Here is a 21111-nt window from a genome sequence, read left to right as displayed (position 1 = left end):
TTTAAATACGCGGCAAAAAAGAAAAAATATTTGCCTAAATGTGGTGGGTAAATTTAAAAGGAAAGCGGGTGAGATTAATTGTTCGCTTCAAATTACAATTGAGCTGGCAGCAATAATTGATTTTGTTAGGTAACAACGTGTTATGTGCTCAGATATAAAAAGGTTATGTAGAAATTAGTAATTAAGAATTGGATACGTATAATAGAAAGTAAAATTTGGATCCGAAAATACTTTCTGTTTCATTTTATATTTTTATTTTTTTATCACCATTTGTGGACTCAATTAGGGAGCTATTTAGGAACTTCATTAGGAGACCCTTCGGAGTAGTTAAGCCTATAAAATGAGACTTGATCCACATCCCATTTTCTCCCTTACATATATGGAGAAAGAATAAATCATTAATTTAACATTTAAGGTTACATACGTCATTACATGATTTTTTTAAAAATTGATTATCAAATTAGTTATTTTAATATTTTTGCTATTATTTTAATTTTTCAAAAAATTGGTCTGAATTAGTTTTTTAATACTTTTATCACCCCTTTAGTTTTTCATTTTGATTATTAAGAGATTGATTTGGTAACAAATTAAATCTCTAAGAGACTAAGACAGTAATAAAATGTTTAGAAGACTAATTTGGTGACATTATATGATTACTTAAATATTTAAAAATGTAAATTTAGGTTATATATATTCTACTAAATACTGTGAAATAAATATAAATTAAATTTGATTTTCTGTATAATAAATATTCTTAACGTTCTTTTTATTTTAACTTCTGAACACGTACTCGTCAACACACAACCTTTTTGAAAGGAACAAAATAAATTAACCTATTGTCTTAAACTTAAATAATTGTCTTTTCTTCCTCTAGGTGGGATTCAATACTGTCATTAAATTATACCCTTTGTTGCATATATTTATATTTTGGACTCTAGTCCGGAAGGGATGGATATGCTTCTTGGTTGGTTTGTTAGGGTTGGTATATAACGTAGATTAATTATAACGATTGGTAGAGAATTCGAGACTGAAGATAAATTATCAAGTTAAATATTAATGAGTGTCTTAATTTACAATATTGATTAAATAAATAAAAATAAAATATATTAAATACAATAAAATAGTATATATTATTTATTATATTAAACATGTAAAAAATAAAAATAAAATATTACAAATATTTAATATGATATATTAAAAACACTTGCCAATCAGTATCATTAACACACGATTAGCATAATCTTTATTTAAAAATATTTCAAGCATACGGGCTATTAGCCCAATGGATAAAATTAAGCAACCATGGCACATGTATTTTGTTGAGTTGAGGAACAAAATACCCAATGGGTCAATTTTGGAACGATATCCAAGCAAAACAGGAATAATATCGGATGCTTTGATATTCAGCAATATCGGATGCATTGTTTTGGTCTTGGATTTATTTGAAATTGGTTTTATTAAGAAAATTTGTTTTGCTTTTACCATCCAAGGAAAAGGGATTTACCAATTATTAAAATTTACAGCTGATTCAGTTAATTTCTTTCGACGCGTTGTATTAGTCAATACTTTATAGTAACTACTACAACAAATTGTGAAATGTTATAACTATTTATCCGTGATTTTGCGAAAAAAAGGGAGTAAAATAATTAATTTTCTCTTAAAAATTGCATAATGTCGTATTCAAACGTTTTTTATAAAATAAAAAACTACGTACTCCATGCCATTCAATGATTAAAATATATTTTTTTCCTCTTATTAATACTGTATTTTAAATAACATGCATGTATTTAGCATTTACCTTGTTTGAATTTGAAAAAGATAAAAGCTGGTGTTCCTAAAGAAAATGGAAATGACAGGAAAAAAAGGTAAAAAGAAAAACAAATGGATCAGAGAAAGATAGGCTTTAAACATGGGGAATGAAGGGTCTTTTAAGAGCAAGAAATTTACAGGGAGGGAGGGAGGGAGGCTGTAAAATCATCAAAGAGTATTAATCAAGGAGCCTCTTGGCCGTTGCTTGTTGAACCCTGCAATGGAGCGCTAGTTGGGTTTAATTGCCAGTAACGGCTACCTCTATCAATGGCTTTTCATTTTCAACAAGCCAAATTTGATTGCAAGAGTGACCAATATTATCAAACCACAAAGACTAGTAATACACCTTCTAACACTCTCCTCTCTTATAACCCATTCTCTCTTATTGACTAAATTTTTTTGAAAATTAAAAAAACATTAGGTCACACATCTTATTTAATTTGTGTTGTTAGCATTCGTCCTACACCAGACTCTACTTACATGCGGGCGTATCAACTTTCTCCAACACTAAAAGTGTTTAAAAATAAATTCATTTCAATTTCATAAAAAAAAAATAGATAATAAGAGACAAACACATAGTTGATCTAAGTGTAATTGAAACGATTCGACTGAAATTGAATTTAATTTTGTTAAATTAGATCTTGAATTCAAATCTTGTATATGAAATATACATGATTGTTACTTGTACCAATGTCCTGCTGGAAAGAAAAAAATTCAAAGTAGTAAGAGATTTTATTTTATTTTTAAATGTAGTAAGATATTTAATACATGGATTGTTATACGATTGATCTAAATTGTTTGTGCCGATATTATAAAATTGTCGTGGTTTTACATTTTACATTGATTTTACTAAAACGGATGTAAAATGCTTATGTTGAAAAAAATTGTACTTATGGCCCGCTTAAAAACTCGATCCTTACTTAAAGTACTCTTGAAAATACTCTGGAAAAATAACCATCGAATCATCGATTATGTGTGTGAAAAGTAATTAAAACGACCCAATTGAAAAATCCAGTACAGTAATCAAATATGATGCGATTGATTGTGATCAAATAATAATACGTAACTGCGAACACCATTAGTCCATTTCCATCTCTCCATCATGGATAGCACTTATTGCCACTAGATTAATTTGATAAGGCACTATACTTTATTGATATGCCTATTAATTTAGATATGGTGCAACCTCCCATTCAGTTAGCCAATATTTGATTAAGTTCTGGCTCAGCGCCGACAACAAATTTACATTTATCTAAATGTACATTTCACGGTTAGAATTGAGTATGGATTTTTTGTTTCTTTTTTTTTAGGGTTGGAGGATGTGAGAATTAGACCTTAAACTTAAATATTGTTATATAAATTCTAATATAAATCACAACCATAGTTTTGTATCAATTTTATGACATTACAAAAAATAATTAGTTTAAATAATTTTCAATTTTTTTTCTGAATTATGTTGTACGATTTCTCTTATTTCTAGCACCTCCATCACTTCTATCTTTGTTGCTAGTTGCTACTAGCCTACTGCTATTTTTTTTTCCTCTCTTTTTTGACAATGGTATCACTAATCTTTGTTATCATTATAACGACTACTACTATCACCACACGGATCAATTTCTCTTCTCAAACCAAGCCCACGACACGACTACTCTTAATTAGAGATATAAAAATAAGTCGAACATAAATGATTAATTCAACTAAAATTAAATTTTTATTTTAAGATAATAATTGTATTACTATATGTAAACTAGATAATTAGCATAGTGAATAAATTCTTAATAATTTAGTTTTCAATCAATTTTTTATATACAATTCTACATAAATTAAAATTGAATTTAAAATCATATTTCTATTTTTTTATCTCTTTGCATAATATAAAGATAATTTGGACAAATATCAGAAATTCAAACTATAATTTTAAGCTATAATTTCAGTAAATTCATTGTTCAAAGCATAAGAAATATTATGAGTGGAGGAGGAGTATCTTGGTTCTTATCTATAAGATAAGATCAAGGAAAATATTCATAATTAATTGTGTAAATTACATAGAAGATAAAGCTTATGTCACATTATGAAATTAAGAGAAAGGTGGTTAAGCATAAATAAAGATAAGCGAATAGGTTTGTGAATAATCAAGTTAGATTTATGCTAGAAAAGTTTATAATAATAATAATAATAATAATAAAACATATATTGTCTGTAAGCGTTGATAGAAAGTACCAAAACAAAAAAACAAAAAAAAAACTTACATATGATTTCTATTAACCTAGATGTGCTCATCTAGTACATTATTCCTAAATGCATTTTTTTTTTGTGCAAAAGATTGATAAAATTTAGATTGAAGAATTAAAGAAAACAGTTAACTACAAATTTGAGCTTTGGAGAGAATATTGGGATCTATAGGGTTTTCGCTTGAGTAGAAGATAAAATGTATCTTAGCAATTTTATAAAGTACAAAAAATGATTTAGAGATCAAAACTAGAGAAGATAGTCAAGATACCTTGTCACAAGTTTCTAAGTAGTTTAAGCATATGATATCAATACTAAAAAATAATACAAAATCTGCGTAAAACACTTACCACGCTTAAAGAGGAGTATTATCATACTACCATATCACTAGTTATGATCTTTTAAAAAAAAAAAAAGAAAAACACAAGAGGTAAACTAGTTGTAGTTTTAGTAGTTAATGTTGGACAAGGGAGAAACAAACCCAAAACACCTATGTAATTTAGGTGCAGGATTTACTCCGAATTGGTGCAAGTTCTTTTCCAAAGATGCACTTCCCTTAAATCAATTGATTTGTGAATTGATAAATATTAGTAGAAACGATAGCAATTAACAGAACAAAGAGCACAACTTCCTTTATTTCTTTCTTCCCTTCCAAGGTTCGGGTTCCATATCAGCAATAATGCCGCATCCAAATAACCAAAACACAGATGGCAAGCTAATGCCACATACAACATAATCCAGATCCAGATGTCTCAATTACAAATAGTCCTGCTCCCATCACTGGGAATTCTGCCTCTGAAAATCCACCAACTGATAAAGATCACCTCGTCTTTGCTTAGTTACAGGAAGATTTGTCCTGAATAATGTAATGAAAACAAATAATATGATTATTATGACGGTCAATCAAAAGCAAAACATGTGAAAGAAAAGAAAACCTTCTCTGCTCCAATATTCAATAATCAATTTCTGCTATGATGATTGCCTCCTCATGTTCTGCAGTAGCCAGAACTTCTCCAAACTGCCACATTGATATATTCCACAGTAAGTACTGACAATTAAAGATATTTCCCTTTCTATTTGTTAATAAAACTCATAAAATATAATACCCACTTCCATAATCAGCACATTTCAAATGGTTCTACTCGAGTAAACCCAGCCATCCACTAATATCGTCATAGCTTAAAAAGTTGCAATTCACACAATTGATTAATATGGTTGCCTGGTCGGAATATAGAGAAACCCCTAACCATACCCTGCTATAACCACTGATTGATCACACAATCAACTGCATCAATCTAATAGAACTGGATCAGAGATAAGAAAAAAAAATTCAAAAATTTATTCAAATCAACCCCACTTTATAGCTCAGTAGCGGATGGATACACAAACTGAAATGGATATGAAAAATTACTGAAAACAGAAAATATAACTTGGGTTTTCAAGAGCAGTGTTATCAATGGCGGATGCCAGAAGGCCAAAATTCTACCATATAAACACGTCATTGCACCTTATGGCACCGCCATGGCGGGCATCCCTTCACAAATTGCATATGGCAGTTGGCAAAAAAACCGCCACACCATTCCGCCGTGGCCACTATTTAACAATACTGTTTAAGAGACCTGGACTCTCTATGTCTCTCAATGAAATTCTGATTCAAATATCACATTCCCACTAACTCTCCCCCTTTCCTCCTTATTAGAAATTACTGTCTGCTGGACAATTACAAAGTCTCTCTCTTCCTTATTTATTCTGCCTCGCGTGAAATGGGGGTGTTTGTATTTTTTAGATGTAAAAAAATATAGGAGTCCTCGCGTGAAATCAAAAGACCATATTTGGAGCAAAACAAGAGTTGCAATGGCCGCTCAGCCATTCCGGAAAGCCATAGCGAAACCACTTTGTTCTTCATCCACAGCTCCAATCCCAAACCTCTCTCTCGTAACCTGCATCACCACAATCCTTCAAAACATAAATCCCCAAAACCCAGATTACTCACCCCTTAGAGAGTTCTCATCTCACCTCACCCCAAACTTGGTTATCCACGTGATCAAGAACCAAAACAACCCCCAGCACGCCCTTCACTTCTTCAACTGGGCCTCCAACCCCAACCCCAACCCCAACAACTACTCCCACACCCCCCTCTGCTACACCGCCATCACCGACCTCCTTCTCTCCCACTCCCTCTTCTCCTCCGCCTTCTCCCTCCTCCGCCACTCCAACAGACTCTCCGACAACCTCGTCTGCAGATTCATCAACGCTCTCGGCCAACGCGGCGACATCAGGGGCGCCATTCACTGGTTCCACCAAGCTAATACCTTTACTAGAGGACGCTGTGTTTTCTCCTGCAACGCCATATTGGGCGTCCTCGTGAGGGCCAACCGTGTCAACATTGCCAAGGCCATCTACGATCAGGTTCTCGCTGAAGCTGTTTTGGAACCGGATGTTTACACCTACACCACCATGATTCGGGGGTTCTGCAAAGTGGGCAAGGTCGAGAGTGCGCGCAAGGTGTTCGATGAAATGCGCTGCGAACCCAATATAGTTACTTACAACACGTTGATCCACGGCTTTTGTAAGAAAGGTGACATGGATGGTGCCAGGAGGGTTTTTGACAGAATGGTGGAGAGTCAGAGTTGCAAGCCGGATGTCGTGAGTTTTACCACTTTGATTGATGGGTATTCGAAGAGGGGTGGATTCCAAGAGGCGCTGGAGTGCTTGAAGGAGATGGTGGAACGAGGGTGTTCCCCGAATGCTGTGACCTACAATGCTTTGGTTGAAGGTCTTTGTTTGAGCGGTGAAGTGGACGAGGCCCGGAAGATGATGAGTAGGATGCGGTTGAATGGTTTGAAAGACGATGTTGCCACAAACACTAGCTTGTTGAAGGGGTTTTGTATTGTGGGAAAGTCTGATGAGGCTGTTAAGCATTTGAGGGAAATGGTTAGTCGCGGGATGAAGCCGGATGTAAAAGCGTATGGGGTTGTTGTCAATGAGTATTGCAAGATTAGAAAACCAAGTGAAGCAGTGTTGCTTCTGAGGGAAATGGTGGTGAGGGGTGTTAAGCCAAATGTGTCAAGCTTCAATGCAGTGTTTAGAGTTCATGTGGATGAGGGGAAGATTGATGAAGGACTTCATCTTTTGAAGCAGATGCCTAAGATGGGATGCTCGCCCAACTTCTTGTCTTATTGCACAGTGATATGTGGTCTTTGTGAAGTGAAGGGTAGGATGCAACAAGTTGAAGAGCTTGTTTCGAACATGCTTCAGAATGGACATAACCTGGATGCCACTATGTATAATTGCTTACTTCTGGGATATTGTGAAGACAGGGATGAAGAAATGGCACAAAAGACGGTTTATGACATAATGGACAAGAACTTTGTAATCAACCAAGACATTTTCTGCACTTTTGTGAAGCTGTTGTGTGCAAAGGGAAAATTGAAAGAGGCAGAGACAGTATCTGAGGAGATGCAGAGGAGATGCCAGTTGAACGGGAAAGCTGAAACAGAGGAACATTAACGTGCATGGAATTCTTGCACAGCTATATAGCCCCTACAAACTATAGGGCAGTGGAGGATGATTGAAGAGGGGGTTAATCCAGCACTGGAAGTTTAATGTTCATCGTTTGTAGGGGTTTGGGATGTAACTCGTTTGGTTGGTGGTATGATTAGTAATTGGGTTTCAATATAAGTTCTGAAAAAATGAATATTTGACTGACTTGAATAGGTCAATGATTAAAATATGAGTGTTTTCCTTACATTCTCCTTCTGAAATTCCCTTCGCCCTGTTGTTCTAACTTGTTTTTATCTAAATTAAGAAAAGTTAATAAATAGATGAAAGAAACTTATAATTTTACAAAATTAACTTTATTAAATAGATTAAAGAAAATAGTATTAATATTTGATTAGAAAACTAAAGTAACATTTATTAGAGATATTGGTGGAAAAGAGCAATTAATGTTACATTATTGTGATTGGTTGAAATTTATTGGAAACATTAATATTGGTGAATTTTACATCTAAATTAGGAGAGAAAATTATTATTTGAGATGTTAGACCATCAAAATTGATGATTTTCAATAAAAATTAACTAATCATAGAGAATATTAGAAAGATCGTATAAAAGAGAATGTGAATCGTGTGATTAGTATTTCTCTTAAAATATTTATAATATAACTAGAGATAGGGAAATGGATTTGAGTAAGTTGAAGGTCAGTTTAAAATATTTTGGTTAGGACCAACGAAAAATTTAAACGTGGGCTTTTTTTAGCTCGATTTGTTTTTTAACTTATAGGTTCAACATGTATGGTCATAGGTTAATAGTCCAGCCCGTGTACTATCTTTTTAAAATATTAATTATTATTTCATAGTTTTATATTATTATTTGCTTGAGAATATTTGATGTGTGATTAGGATTATTAAGTATTTGAATAATTATTACTTGTATATTGACCACGTATTTGAATATTTATAATTCATTGATGTAAAAATTAGAGATATTGAGCTTTTTATTCTCTATTTGATGTTTAACTAACGTAATGAAGGTTTCTTTAAAATTTTACTATTTCATTAATCCATAAATATTTTCTTATTTTTTCCACTAATCTTATTTCCTATCTATTTTTTCACAGATGTTAGTTCCCATCAATTTGTTTTCAAGTTTTAGAACTTTTCAATTTTGATATTATTTTATTATAGGGCGCACGAACCAATCCATTAGCTCATGGACTTAGTAGGCACATGCACCAGGCAAAAACATGGTACCTTGAATAAGTAGGTCAGTTTAGTCCAATCCATCTAAATTTAAACAAAAATGGATCAAATCGAACTAATTGAATATAAAATCACTTACAATATCCTTATAATTATATGCCATAAAACTAGACTTACAATATTGTTTTACTAGTGTTTTATTTATTTATTTTTTAAATGTTTTCAAGTAAAATAAAATATCATGAATAATAGAACATTAATTTTCAAAAAAATAATGTATGTGATTAGCTTCTACTTGCTTAGTGATAATAGAATTATTTAATCAGAGAATTTTTTTTTTGAATATTTAAAATATAAATATTCTACTAATATGTAAGTTAAGTTACTAAACTATTCCTATTTTGAGTGGAAAAATCTATACCGATATACATTACTTTTACGCTTAATCATTAATTTGTTCTCCAATTTTGACCGCATCTATTTTTTATTATTTTTATCTTTTTACCACATTTTATTATTTATGAGAATATATATATATATATATATATATATATATTCTTCTAATATGGAATGTATTTCTTTTGACCGTTTTATTTCTTTTGTGTAATAAAATATGGAATATGTTTCAAATTTTTAAAACATTAAATTCTTTCACTTATGAAGTAGTAAGAAAATTTGTATGAAATTTATAAGAATATATTATTTCTCTATTTGTCATATTTACATTTCTTTCTATTTTATATATATTTTTAAGTGCCTGTTTTTCTATTCAAACAAAAAAAGTAGATTTCAACTAGAATTTGGAAATCTAGTCATTATTTTCCTTATTATTAAGGAAAATTTGAATAGGATTATAAACGTTCTCATGAAAACAATATAATGTCATTTTTGAGAAAAGAATTAAATTTTTTAAGGAGGATTTAAAAAAAGTAAAATAAAATAAAATGTTTTCCTTTTCTGTCACTTGACTAGAGTCGTATTCATTTTGAAGTGTCTCTCCTACTAGGTTTTGAAAAGTATTCAATTTCGAACCGTTATAACTGGCACTCGCGCCTCTTAGTCCCCTATATATAATTCCCACACATTCGGATGTTTTTTTAGAGTTTTTTTTGTCGTACGTTGTTTTCAATTACCAAGGAATCGTGTCTGAAATAATATTCACCGTAGCGGCGACAGCGCCGCTACTACCACCGCACACACATTTTCCATTTTCCCCGCCAAAGCAACAAGTTTTTTTTATTGTGATTAAACGTTAACGCATATATCCATGGATAATAATAACAACAACAACATCAACTCCTCCGTGTTTGTTTCATACGTATGTCGAGATCCATTTGTCAGTCCACTTCTCGATAACTTTAACGAACCGGATCCTGCACTTGTCTATTTATTACCCGAACCGAACCTACGAAATGATGAACAGCAGCCCCTGCAGGGTCATGTTTCCTCCACGGATTCAACGATCCATGATCAATCCCACCATTATTGCAATGACAATTTTACCATCGGAGGAGGAGTATTTCCTAACTATGAATTCGTAGAGGGGTCTTCCAAGAACAAGCGTAAATATCCCTTCACGGATACGGATATTGAAGATCAATCCTTCATGCATGACTTTGAAGCGGGTCCATCCAATCTGAATCAGCCAGCAAGTGGGAATATGGGTCCTCGTAATTGGCCTCCTATGCCAAGGCCATTCTTTTGCACTTGCTGCCAAGTTCTAAGACAGACAATTCACACCAATGGTACGTAATTATGTTTTAATTTGAATCATGTCGTCACATATTGATAATTTCGGTTTTTATTTTCTTTAAATTTAAAATATATATATCGCAGGTACTGATTTTGAGAGACTAGAAATACATGGAAGGATCGGATTGATCAGCCACATAATAATTCAGAATCAGAGTATTACACCGGGTGGTAGATCATGTGACAATTATCAAATGATTGAGTAAGTTCTAACCAGTATATATTTCAATTAAGAAAAATATTTGATCAACACCCATGATTCTATCCTATATCTGGAGAGAGAGAGAGAGAGAGAGAGAGTTGAAAAAGAGAAAAAAATTATGAATATGATAGGACATATGATGTAGTAAAAAGAAAGAGATCCAAAAAAATGAGAAATGCGAGTGAGATGTTTAAAATATTGTATGTGTTACTTTATAATTAAGTCTTGGTACAACTACTAATTGCATGCATGCATGCATATGTCAGTGTCACTCTTGAGTGTTATCTAAAACAAAGTTTCATTGTTATTTTTATGTTTATGTTTTAGTGTTTACTTCTCAATCTTTTACTTTCTGTCTGCAATTGCTAATTACCTTCATTTGGTTTTGCGTGTGGGGGATTATTATCAGTTTCACCAACGGAAGCCCTGCAGAAGTTAAGGGTTTCCTTGAAGATTACATTGCACGGAAGGATAAATTAGGGTACATTATTGCGGAAGAATCTTTTTCTGAGTTTTATGAAGCCGTCTGCACAAAACTTGATTGGGTTGGAAAACGCACTAATAACGAAGACGATGATTTGACTCCACGTCGGTCTCCATCTCTTTGATATTGTCATATCATATCACCTTTTCTCTTCAATGACAATTTCATTCTTCAATCGTTATATATATAATGTATATATGCTGAGTTTTGAATGGTTGTGCTTGTATGTGTAGAAAATGTGGAGGAAGAACCTGAGCCTGAGCCTGAGCCGCCTAAGGAAAGAAGGCGTAAACGTAGTCGCAAAGACCAGGTTATACTTTTTGTTTTCTTATTTCTTAAGAAGTTTGAATCGCGTGTACTTTTGTTTTAATCTATTCTTTTTAATTTCTTTAAAGTTTTAACTGACTAGTAGTAGTTGTGTTTGGGGTGCATTTGTGTTCAGTCAGATAGGATAAATAGTATGACATTGGATGATTTGAGTGGCGTGTTCCACATAACTATGAAGGCTGCAAAGAATGTATTAGACATGTCTGTTACTGCAATTAAGTCAATTTGCCGCAAGTGTCGTTTATATAAATGGCCCCACAGACAGGTTCAGTGCTGCTGATTCGTTTTGCTATTTGATTTGCTGTGAATTGCTATATATATCCTTTGTTTTGACATCATGTGTCTTGACATGACATTTATGTGTGTTCAGTTGCAACCCCTAGCGAGGAGGTTGAAAGTGCTGAAAAGAGCATTGGAATCTTCACAAGATCCAGTGGTAATACAAACAACTAGCATGGAAGTTCGAAGAATTAAACAACACATGACTCAGTTGTGTGGTGGAGTTACCCCAACGGGTATAGAAATTCCTGAAGTTGAAGAATAGTGGACCTAAAGTAAAGTGTGTGTTTAATTGCTTTGAGAGGAGGAGACTTGTTCTTTATTTTGTATGAGAGTTGTTGCTTTGGCGGGTTATTTGAAGACTTTATTGTTTACGTTCGTTGGATATTCCCAGTGGTGAGTGACTGTGAGTGTGAGTGTTTTTGTGGGATATTGAAATTTCCTTATGTATACCAAATCAAGTTGTCCTGAGTTGAAATAAAAGTTGGTTTTTTTTTTTTTTAATTAATAACAAGAATACTTTCGGTAAGTATGAACACATCTCATCGGTACTCTAGGTAAATGGTAATCATTAAATTCTTAAAATTTCGTATATTATCATAAATGATTTCTTATATTTTTTTATTTTCTATTCATATGTTGCTCGTTTCTCTTTCTCATTTTTCTGGAAAAACAATTCTACAATTATTATGTATATGTAATTTTTTTTCTTTCAAAATCATTAAATAACCTAAAAATAAGTATACAAAATAAATAACAACTAAGTCAGTCAAAAACAAAAGAAAGCAGCTTTTGGCCAATCACACTATATATGTATAGCAACTTTTACCATTGATCCAGTTCACATGAATGCTCGAAACATGTCAACATTGATTGCCACATCATATGAGAGCATGTCCAATCTGAATTTCTTAATCTCATTCATGTAGAAACTCAAAAGCATGTTTCTTTTCTGATCCTCTTATCGAAGCCCGCTCTGCATAAAACCTAATTGTGTGCCTTGCTAAGTAAGTTGGAAGTTCTAAATAACATCTCTCAACTTGAAGGGAAGTATTAGAGAATATTTAAAGTTAACGTATAAAGTTGGGTTAGTTAAAAAATCCAATTGTTTTTATCATTAACTATCATTATCGTGTGTGTGTGTATATATATATATATATATATATATTCTTTGCTTGTTAGAATGAAAAGAAAATAAGGGAAATTTTAAGATATTACTTCTTAAAATTATGTGTGGGTTAAAATTACTCTTTTTTCTCATCTTTTGTTATATAATTTTGCATCTTAAATTAATAACTGTAATAAATAACTATCAAATGGATAAAATATTAAATAAGATACTCACAATAAATTAGTTTTGTAGTTATTTATTTTAATTCATTTATTGCTTTTTAAAATAAAAAATAATAATTCAATTCAAACTACTTTATTCACAAAAAAAAAATCAAAATACTTTAAACTCGATTAGATTAGATTGAATTTAAGCTACTATAATTGAATTCATTGCGAAGATTTGAATAATTTACATAATAAATAATAAAATATGATAGAATTACGTTAAATAGATTTCTTTTCTTTAACGGGGCATTTAGTATAGGAAATCTTTTTTGATAAATGAGATCAAGTTTCCCAAAAATTATATTTCTTTATAATAATATTTTATGGAAATTAATGTCATAAATTATGTTTGGTGTGTCTAAAATATTCTCAAGAGACATATAGTTATATATAAAAAAAATTCTCTTCGTTTAAATCTTTGAGATTCTCGCTCCCTCCTAAAAGGAAAGTTTTAGTTAAAAACTTAACTAAAAAATATTTTCAAGAATCTTAAATATTTTAGAATAATTTTTAAGTTTTCCTTACTAAACATAGTAATTTAACATTCGATCTAAACCTAGAATTCCTAGGAAGAAAAAAAAATCTTGAAATACCTAAAATTAATTGACATCTTGAGATAGATAGAGAGAAAAATATTGATATAAGAGAGGATGAGATTTGATAGGAAGAAAAAGATTTTAGAAAAAAATTAACATTATTTAATATTTAGAGGTGTTAAAATATAAGAACTCTCTTAAAAAAAACTAAAACAAATCCATGCCAAGCACTCCAAAATGAATCAAACATGATAAGTTCAATTCATTAACACCCTAAGTAATTCAACATTCACTTGACAACCTCCAATTATCTTTATCTTTTTTAATTTTCTTTTTATCACATTTGATCATTAATCTTATTAATCATTATCTTTTTTCTTTAAAAAGTTATTACATGTTCTCCACCTATGCTCCCGATTAATCTCAACATATAACATTAAATTATTTTTCTAATTTAATTTTTTTTAATAATATATCCCTAATAATAATAAAAATCACATACTAAATAATGATTTCTTCTTGGGTCATCTCTAAGTGCCCACAAATCATTGTTTATCTAATAATCTAAGAGTAATTCTTTTGGAGAAAAAATCAAGTTACTTTAATAATAAGTTCTTTTATAATTATATCTCATTTTCACATTTATTTTTCTTTTAAATATGTGTCTTGTTAATTAAATCAGTATTTTAGAATATTGATTAAATAATTAAAAATATATATTTATTATATAAATCATAAAAAAAAAATAAACAATATAATTTTTTTGATCTCTTAATAAATATATTTCTAATATCTTCTTCTTCACACTCCTAAGAAGAAAGAATAAGCACCAAGCTACCAACAACTTTCACTTTCAGTCGACCACGGGGTTCTTTGAGGGGTGGAGGGAGAATTTGGGAAAGTGGGGGCAAAAAAGGAAAATAAATGTCAGCCATAGATTTAAAATGAAAGAGATCTAAGGGTGCAAGAATCCCTTCCCCAGGGTGGGAGATATGAGGGGATTTCCCACCCTATACAGAGGGAGAGAGAGAACTATAAGGGGTGCAAATAAATAGTTAGTTTCCCTCCATTCCAACAAGACAAACACAAACATGGAGATGGAGGCAGGAGGAGCTCAATCTCAACGCTACAACTACAACTACGACTACAATCCCTGCTCTGTTATCACCAGTGTGATCCAGGTATTTGTCTTTGACATTACCTACGGTGTCGGAAAACAAACTTCAGACATTTTCTACCTAGTTCTTGTTATTATTATTTTATAGCATTTCTGCCTTTTAAATATAGGGTATAAGTTGTAGTTCCTGCTGTTACTGTGCCATTATCCAAATTCCATATTATACTATACTTTTTGTTTATATCAAGCTTTGTGATACAAAGATGGAAAATCTTTTCCTTTATGGATTTCCTAGGGAACTGTGGGAAGTCAATGTGCCTCCAGACCTTCTAGTGCCAACATTGGGTATTAACTTTGACAGAGACGGGAAGCAAAATAAGGACAGGCTATCCTTGGTTGCTATGCACAGTGATGCATGGTTACTTTCTGTGGCTTCGTTTTTTGGTGCTATATTTGGGTTTGATAAGGCTAATAGTTAACTGATTTCCTTTTTGCCTTGATAGACACGTTACACTACAAACTAGTTTTTTTTCCCCTTTAAATGGGGGGATATGTTTGATCTGAAGTAGCACACCTTTAGGGTCAACTGTTAGGATGCCAACACACAATTTTTCATATTATTGTCTAAAAGTTTATCATAGATGGTTTGAGGTTTGACTATAGATGGTTTACCCTCTTATTTTGGTATTTAATGTGATATATGTTCTCAATTGTAATCTTTCTTTAATATCCATTTCTCATTCTTAATATGCAGGAAGCAACTGTTTGATATGATAAATGATCTTCCAACAATAAATGAGGTTGTTACAGGGATGACCAAGAAGCAAGGAAAGGAAAAGTCATCAGTTCCTAATCATAGCAAACCTAAATCAAACTCTAAGGTATATAAAAACAAACTAACCATTAGTAGAGATTGTTTGCCGATGACATCGCTTTTTACAACGAACCTAATTACTTTTTTCTCCTTTTTTTTTTTTAAATTGAATTAATACAAGATTGGGTGGTTAGTTAGTCTTTGAACTTTAGATGCTCCAGCTGTAAGAGGGTTTCTTGTTTCAGGGTAAAGGGGTATGAAAGTATTGTCCAACATTTGAACTGAAAGTAAATGAATATTTTGGAACTGATTCTAAAGTGCGCCGCCCTTTTAAGTTGGGATGCATCTAAGCACCTTGAATGCATTATCGTTGGTCGTTAAAAATCTAAACAAAATAAGCAATGTTTATTTGTTTTGTTCATATGAAACAGTAATGCATTCGAGGTGCATAGTGTAATCCGTCTTTTTAAACCTAAAAGGTCTTCTACAGTCTTGAATGAGATCCAGGTACCCAATTTGATATTTTTTTTCTTTTGGTAATCTCTTTTGTATTGGCAATCTCAGAGGGGTTCTAAACCTCAAGGTAAGTATTCGAAAGCGATGCAATCAAAGGATGAAGATGAAGATGATTTAGAAGTGGACGATGAAGAGGAGCATGGAGAAACACTTTGTGGGACATGTGGATTGAACTATGCAGGTGAAGCTTCTGAGTTCTCGATTTGCTGTGACAATTGTGACAAGTGGTTTCATGGAAAATGTGTGAAGATTACTCCTGCTAGGGTTGAGGGTATCAAGCGGTACAAATGTCCATCTTGGAGCAGCAAGAGAGCTCGACCTTGACAATGGCCATGATGGTGACGATTGTGTATTCCGGGGTATTATGTGACTGCTATTTTGTTTACGAGTTCAGGTTATTAGCCTTCGTCTATTCTAGCTTCTAGGTAATTTGTTTTAGATTTATATTACGTATATGAGGTACTGTTTATTCTGTCCAAAATTTGTATGTTATATTATAAGCAAATTTTAATATTGTCGCGTGTTTCCTTAAACTTAGTGGTGTATGTAACTATATTGTCTTCAGTTAATTTAATTTTATATTTTCTCTTGCATTGTTATTCTTTTCTAATTTAAGTTCTTGCACACGCAAAGTACACAAAAGAAAATGAAAAATAGAAGGGAACGGGATTCCCTGCTTGAGTTTATTAAAGTATCTTCAATAAGACATATTGGAAGAAAATGTTAACATGAAGTTCAGAAAATCTTAATTTTAAGATATGATCTTGTTAAGATTTATCATTTAAGAAAAACCGTTAAGATCAGTATTTTTTTAATTGATTTTTTAATTTCTCTTTAGAAAATTAATTTATATTTAATTCTTGTAAAATCTTAAAAAAATGATTTAAGATCTTAAAGTTAAAATTAAACGGATAAAAAAAATAAGATCTCAAAATTAGATCTTTTATTATTGAAGATGCTCTTAAAATTACAAATGAAACCGGTTAATCCTCCACGAGCATTTTAGATTTGCATATTCATTGGTGGGTTTATTATCTGAACGTGAGTTTGCATTAAAAAGAGCATTTTACTACTGGTATAACTTGTGAGATTAATTTGCATGGTGTTTGTACACCAAAAGAAAATTGCATCGTGTAAAATTACCAGTGCAAAGTGGAAGTTGTACCTATGAAAGATGACTTGGGTACGATTTTTACTTCCAACTATTTCTTTTTTTGTGATACAAATTAATTAATATTTTAAAATTGGACTGCTGAAAAATTAATGGAGTCATTAATTGACGTCCAAGGTTTTTTTATGATAGCCAAATAGAATTGTTTTCATCGTTGAGAAGCTAGATCATCAGTTTATTTTGGATTTTATATACTTGTCTCATGTTTGACTGGGCCGACCATGGATCCAATTCACATTTAAATCTCTCAGACTCATGTAATTATGATACAAGTTAATTATCCTTTGTAATTGAATTAATTATGATATAAATTATAATATTTAGAGAATTTGCATTAATTACAATATAAGATACTTTTTTAATTGTAATCAAATTAATTATGATACACATTTTTATTATTAAATTTGAATTAATTAATATACAAATTACCCTTAATAACAGTGATCAAATTAGTTATGATTAATTTATTTTTGTTGTTAGAACGTAATCGAACCGAAAGATTGTTAAAAAAAATGGTGATTATAGTTTCGCAACAAAGAAGTAGAAAAGAAAAAATTAAGTCCCGATGTGTGTTCGAAATATTAAGCTTTTGATTCACCCCCAACCTTTCTCTGCATTGGATGCAATTTAGGTGTTCCTTGATTTAGTTTGCATGTCCACTATCAAACTTATCATTAATAATAGTTTTATGACCAATAGTTTTTCTTAAACAATAATAATTTCCTTAATTTTCACTGTGCATTAAAGTTTTTTAAAAAAGTGATTTAAATGCAAAAACTTGGTTAACTTCATTATTTTTCTGCATGTAAATTAGTTTTATATATAAATCTTCTTATGCCTTTTGATAAAGATAAATAACCATTCATAGGAAGTCATAATCATTTGTGAATATATACCATCTTATATATACTTTTTGGTAAGGAGATACAATCCTTCAAATAGATACATCCTTTCATCAACATCCTTAATCTTTCATATTCACATATTTTCATGAATTGACACATTTATTTTTATTTTTATAAAAGTTCATAATCTTTCATACATACATCTTTTATGAAAAGACAAATTTTGATGAAAGAAAATAAAATATTATAGGTTATATTAGACAAAACTAGTTGAAAGCAATAAAATTAGTTTGGTAATTAAAAGTTGAAAAGCTACTTTATTAAATTATAAATGTTTGGTAAAACTAGTGGTTAAAATAGTTAAAAATAAATAAAATAACATAAAAATAATAAAATCATAATTTATTTTAAAAAGATAATAAGAAAATTAAATAAATGTATTAAAAATAAAAATAGAAAAAATATAAAAAAAACAAAAATTAACATTTTAAAAAACGCTATTTCAAATAATATTTAAAAAAACGTTAAAAACTATTAAAAAAATTTATTTACCAAACAACTAAATAAACTTTTCAATTAATAAAAAAGTGAAAAATTAATTAAAATATCTTACTCCTTTTATGAAAAAGCACAATTTTCATAATAGGATACAATCAGTCATTAATTTAAAAATCTCTCACGCTACTGAGAAGATTGTCACATAATAAATTAAGGTAGTGAAAAAGAAAAGATTGGAAAAGAGAATGTTAAATACGAAGGACTTCATTAAAATTTGTAATCTGTCAGAAGTTCTGTCTATTATATATGTTCCATGTGAAAAACTCAAGTAGAAATCAATTACCTCCTATGAGGATTTTTATTTTATACAATGTGTGGGGATTCATTCTCATTCACGAATATGTCTACATAATAAGACCAAATCCATTGAACCGGATGAGTGAGGTGAATTATGTAACTGGAGACTGGAAATTAGCATGGGCAAAATTCAACTCCAACTTCGGCTTTTTACTCATGATGTGCCGTTGGTTTCACTTGTTCAGCTCCATTGAATTATTTTTCCTGGATTGAGCAGCTCGCAGAATAACTTAAGGTGGCTGGGACTGCCATTTTTTCTCGTGGATTAGATAATTAAATAAGACTACATTTTATACAAAATATTATTTTTTTTTAAAATTACAGTTTAAAAATCTTACTTTATAGTTCCCTTAAAGAGATATATTTTCTTCAAAGAAACATATCGCTTATATTTTAAATATAATAGCATAAGCTGCAGTTCTAGCATCTAGAAGTACTAGGTTTCATGCTTTTGATTTATTTTTTATAATTGTTTATATCTATCATAAAATAATGCATTTTTTTATGGATAGATACCAGATTGGATTCGTGTCCATGTTGTATGACCAATATCATCTTATGATGTGTTTGGGCAACGAGATAGAAAATATACTTTAGAATTTTAATTTTAAAAGAATTAGAAATAAGTTCTGAATTATAAAATTTATATTTGGGTATGCGAAGAATGGGAAAAAAAACTAAAATTTTAAATTTAACTCCAACTCTATTGTTTAAATTTTAAATATATGTTATAAAAAAATATTTAACATATTAATTCTTAAATAATTTAAACATAACAATATAATCATTATCTTAAAATAAAATCATTCTAACAATTATTACCAAAAATAACTATAATTTTACATATGATTCCACGAGGATCCAAAAAACTGTTTAAAAGATTCTCGGTGAAAAGCAGCGGTGACAAGGCAGCCAGGAATTTTATTTGCAAAAATCATTGCCAAAAAGGAGAAAAACTGAAAAATTTCTGAAGATTGTGATGGTATGCAAATTGCAAAATGTAACCCCCATTGCTGTTGGAAGATTTAGCCATGTTTGTCTGGACGCGCGATTAACAGCTTGCTCTTATCCTTGTAACCCCCCAAAAAGGTTATCATATATCCATTGTATTTGTCACAATCTGTGCAGTTAAATTTCATGTGTTTCTCTGTCCGTTTCCAAAGTTGTAAAATTTCAGCCTCCAAAAATGTGTACTACCTTTGAAAATGCAAGAGATCTGGCGGATCAGGTTAAGGGATTGGCCCACGGATTTCGTTGCTCAATGGTCCATAGAAATGCTAATGCTAATGCATTGTGAACTTCAGGGTTGACACATGCCAATCCACAGAAATATAAACATTTTTCTTTTAATTTTTTTTTTTTGGGTAGTAAAATAGATCGAAAAATGGTTTCCTCATCAGCCCCTAGTTTCGGGAAAGGACGAGATTCAGGAGGCGCACTTCACTGGTCGGTACACCCATGTTTGTTGCTGCCTCTGTTCCATATTTTGCTACCGTCCTTTCATATAAGCCTCTTTGACTAATGACCATTATCAAAATCTTATTGGGATTTAAACTCTTGACATACATATAGTGCTATCATATAACAATAGGAGGAACAATACTGATCTCACTTGCAAAATCCAAAGCAAAATAGCTCCAGTTAGTGTAGTAACCAACATTTTTCTTTTTGGAGGCCGGGCATGATTAACATTTTTACTCTTGTAGAAAATTCTAAAATAAACTATCACATCACCCAAAAGTTGCCCAATCAACAAAATTCTCAGCCTCTCAAATCGCATTGACAATGATCCTCCTACTTTACTTTTTTTTTAAATCTATTTCACGTGATGCAAAATTTTAATTATAACTCCCAACATGATCTTACATTCGAATAAAGGGGGTTTTGGGTAATGTAAATATAAAGCATAGCAATCAATAAAATAAAAGTAGATACATAACTTGAAGGACAAATTCAATTTTGGGAATGACTTTAAAACACGACCCTGCGATTCATGTCTCTACTACGTCCTTTGCAAGTCGCAAAGGCCAGATCCCCATTCATCCCAACCCAAGGTAGGTTCAAGTAAACTAATAAGGAGCATAGCAATACTTCTAAAATCCAAATCCTAAAAAATAAGTAAAAATCATGGGTA

At 31.2% G+C, this 21111-nt stretch overlaps 3 protein-coding genes across 3 annotated transcripts; all 3 read left to right on the top strand.

Moving 5' to 3' along the window:
- Positions 1-5197: 5197 nt before the first annotated feature.
- On the top strand, positions 5198-7788 carry LOC114408851 (pentatricopeptide repeat-containing protein At4g11690-like). The gene has a single exon (XM_028372035.1). It carries the CDS (start codon positions 5893-5895, stop codon positions 7546-7548), a length of 1656 nt encoding a protein of 551 aa, XP_028227836.1. The 5' UTR covers positions 5198-5892; the 3' UTR covers positions 7549-7788.
- Positions 7789-10008: 2220 nt separating this feature from the next.
- On the top strand, positions 10009-12050 carry LOC114408319. The gene is made up of 6 exons (XM_028371345.1): positions 10009-10486; positions 10578-10695; positions 11105-11283; positions 11413-11489; positions 11622-11771; positions 11877-12050. Exons 1-6 carry the CDS (start codon positions 10009-10011, stop codon positions 12048-12050), a joined length of 1176 nt encoding a protein of 391 aa, XP_028227146.1.
- Positions 12051-14750: 2700 nt separating this feature from the next.
- LOC114408318 (PHD finger protein ALFIN-LIKE 4-like) lies at positions 14751-16430 on the top strand. Its single transcript, XM_028371344.1, has 5 exons — positions 14751-14840; positions 15025-15248; positions 15528-15657; positions 15836-15844; positions 16155-16430. The coding sequence occupies exons 1-5, from the start codon at positions 14751-14753 to the stop codon at positions 16428-16430; spliced, it is 729 nt and encodes a 242-aa protein (XP_028227145.1).
- The last annotated feature ends 4681 nt before the right edge of the window (positions 16431-21111 follow it).

This window comes from Glycine soja, chromosome 4 (assembly GCF_004193775.1).
Source record: "Glycine soja cultivar W05 chromosome 4, ASM419377v2, whole genome shotgun sequence".
Lineage (NCBI taxonomy): Eukaryota > Viridiplantae > Streptophyta > Magnoliopsida > Fabales > Fabaceae > Glycine > Glycine soja.
This window is presented reverse-complemented; position numbering and strand designations above follow the sequence as displayed.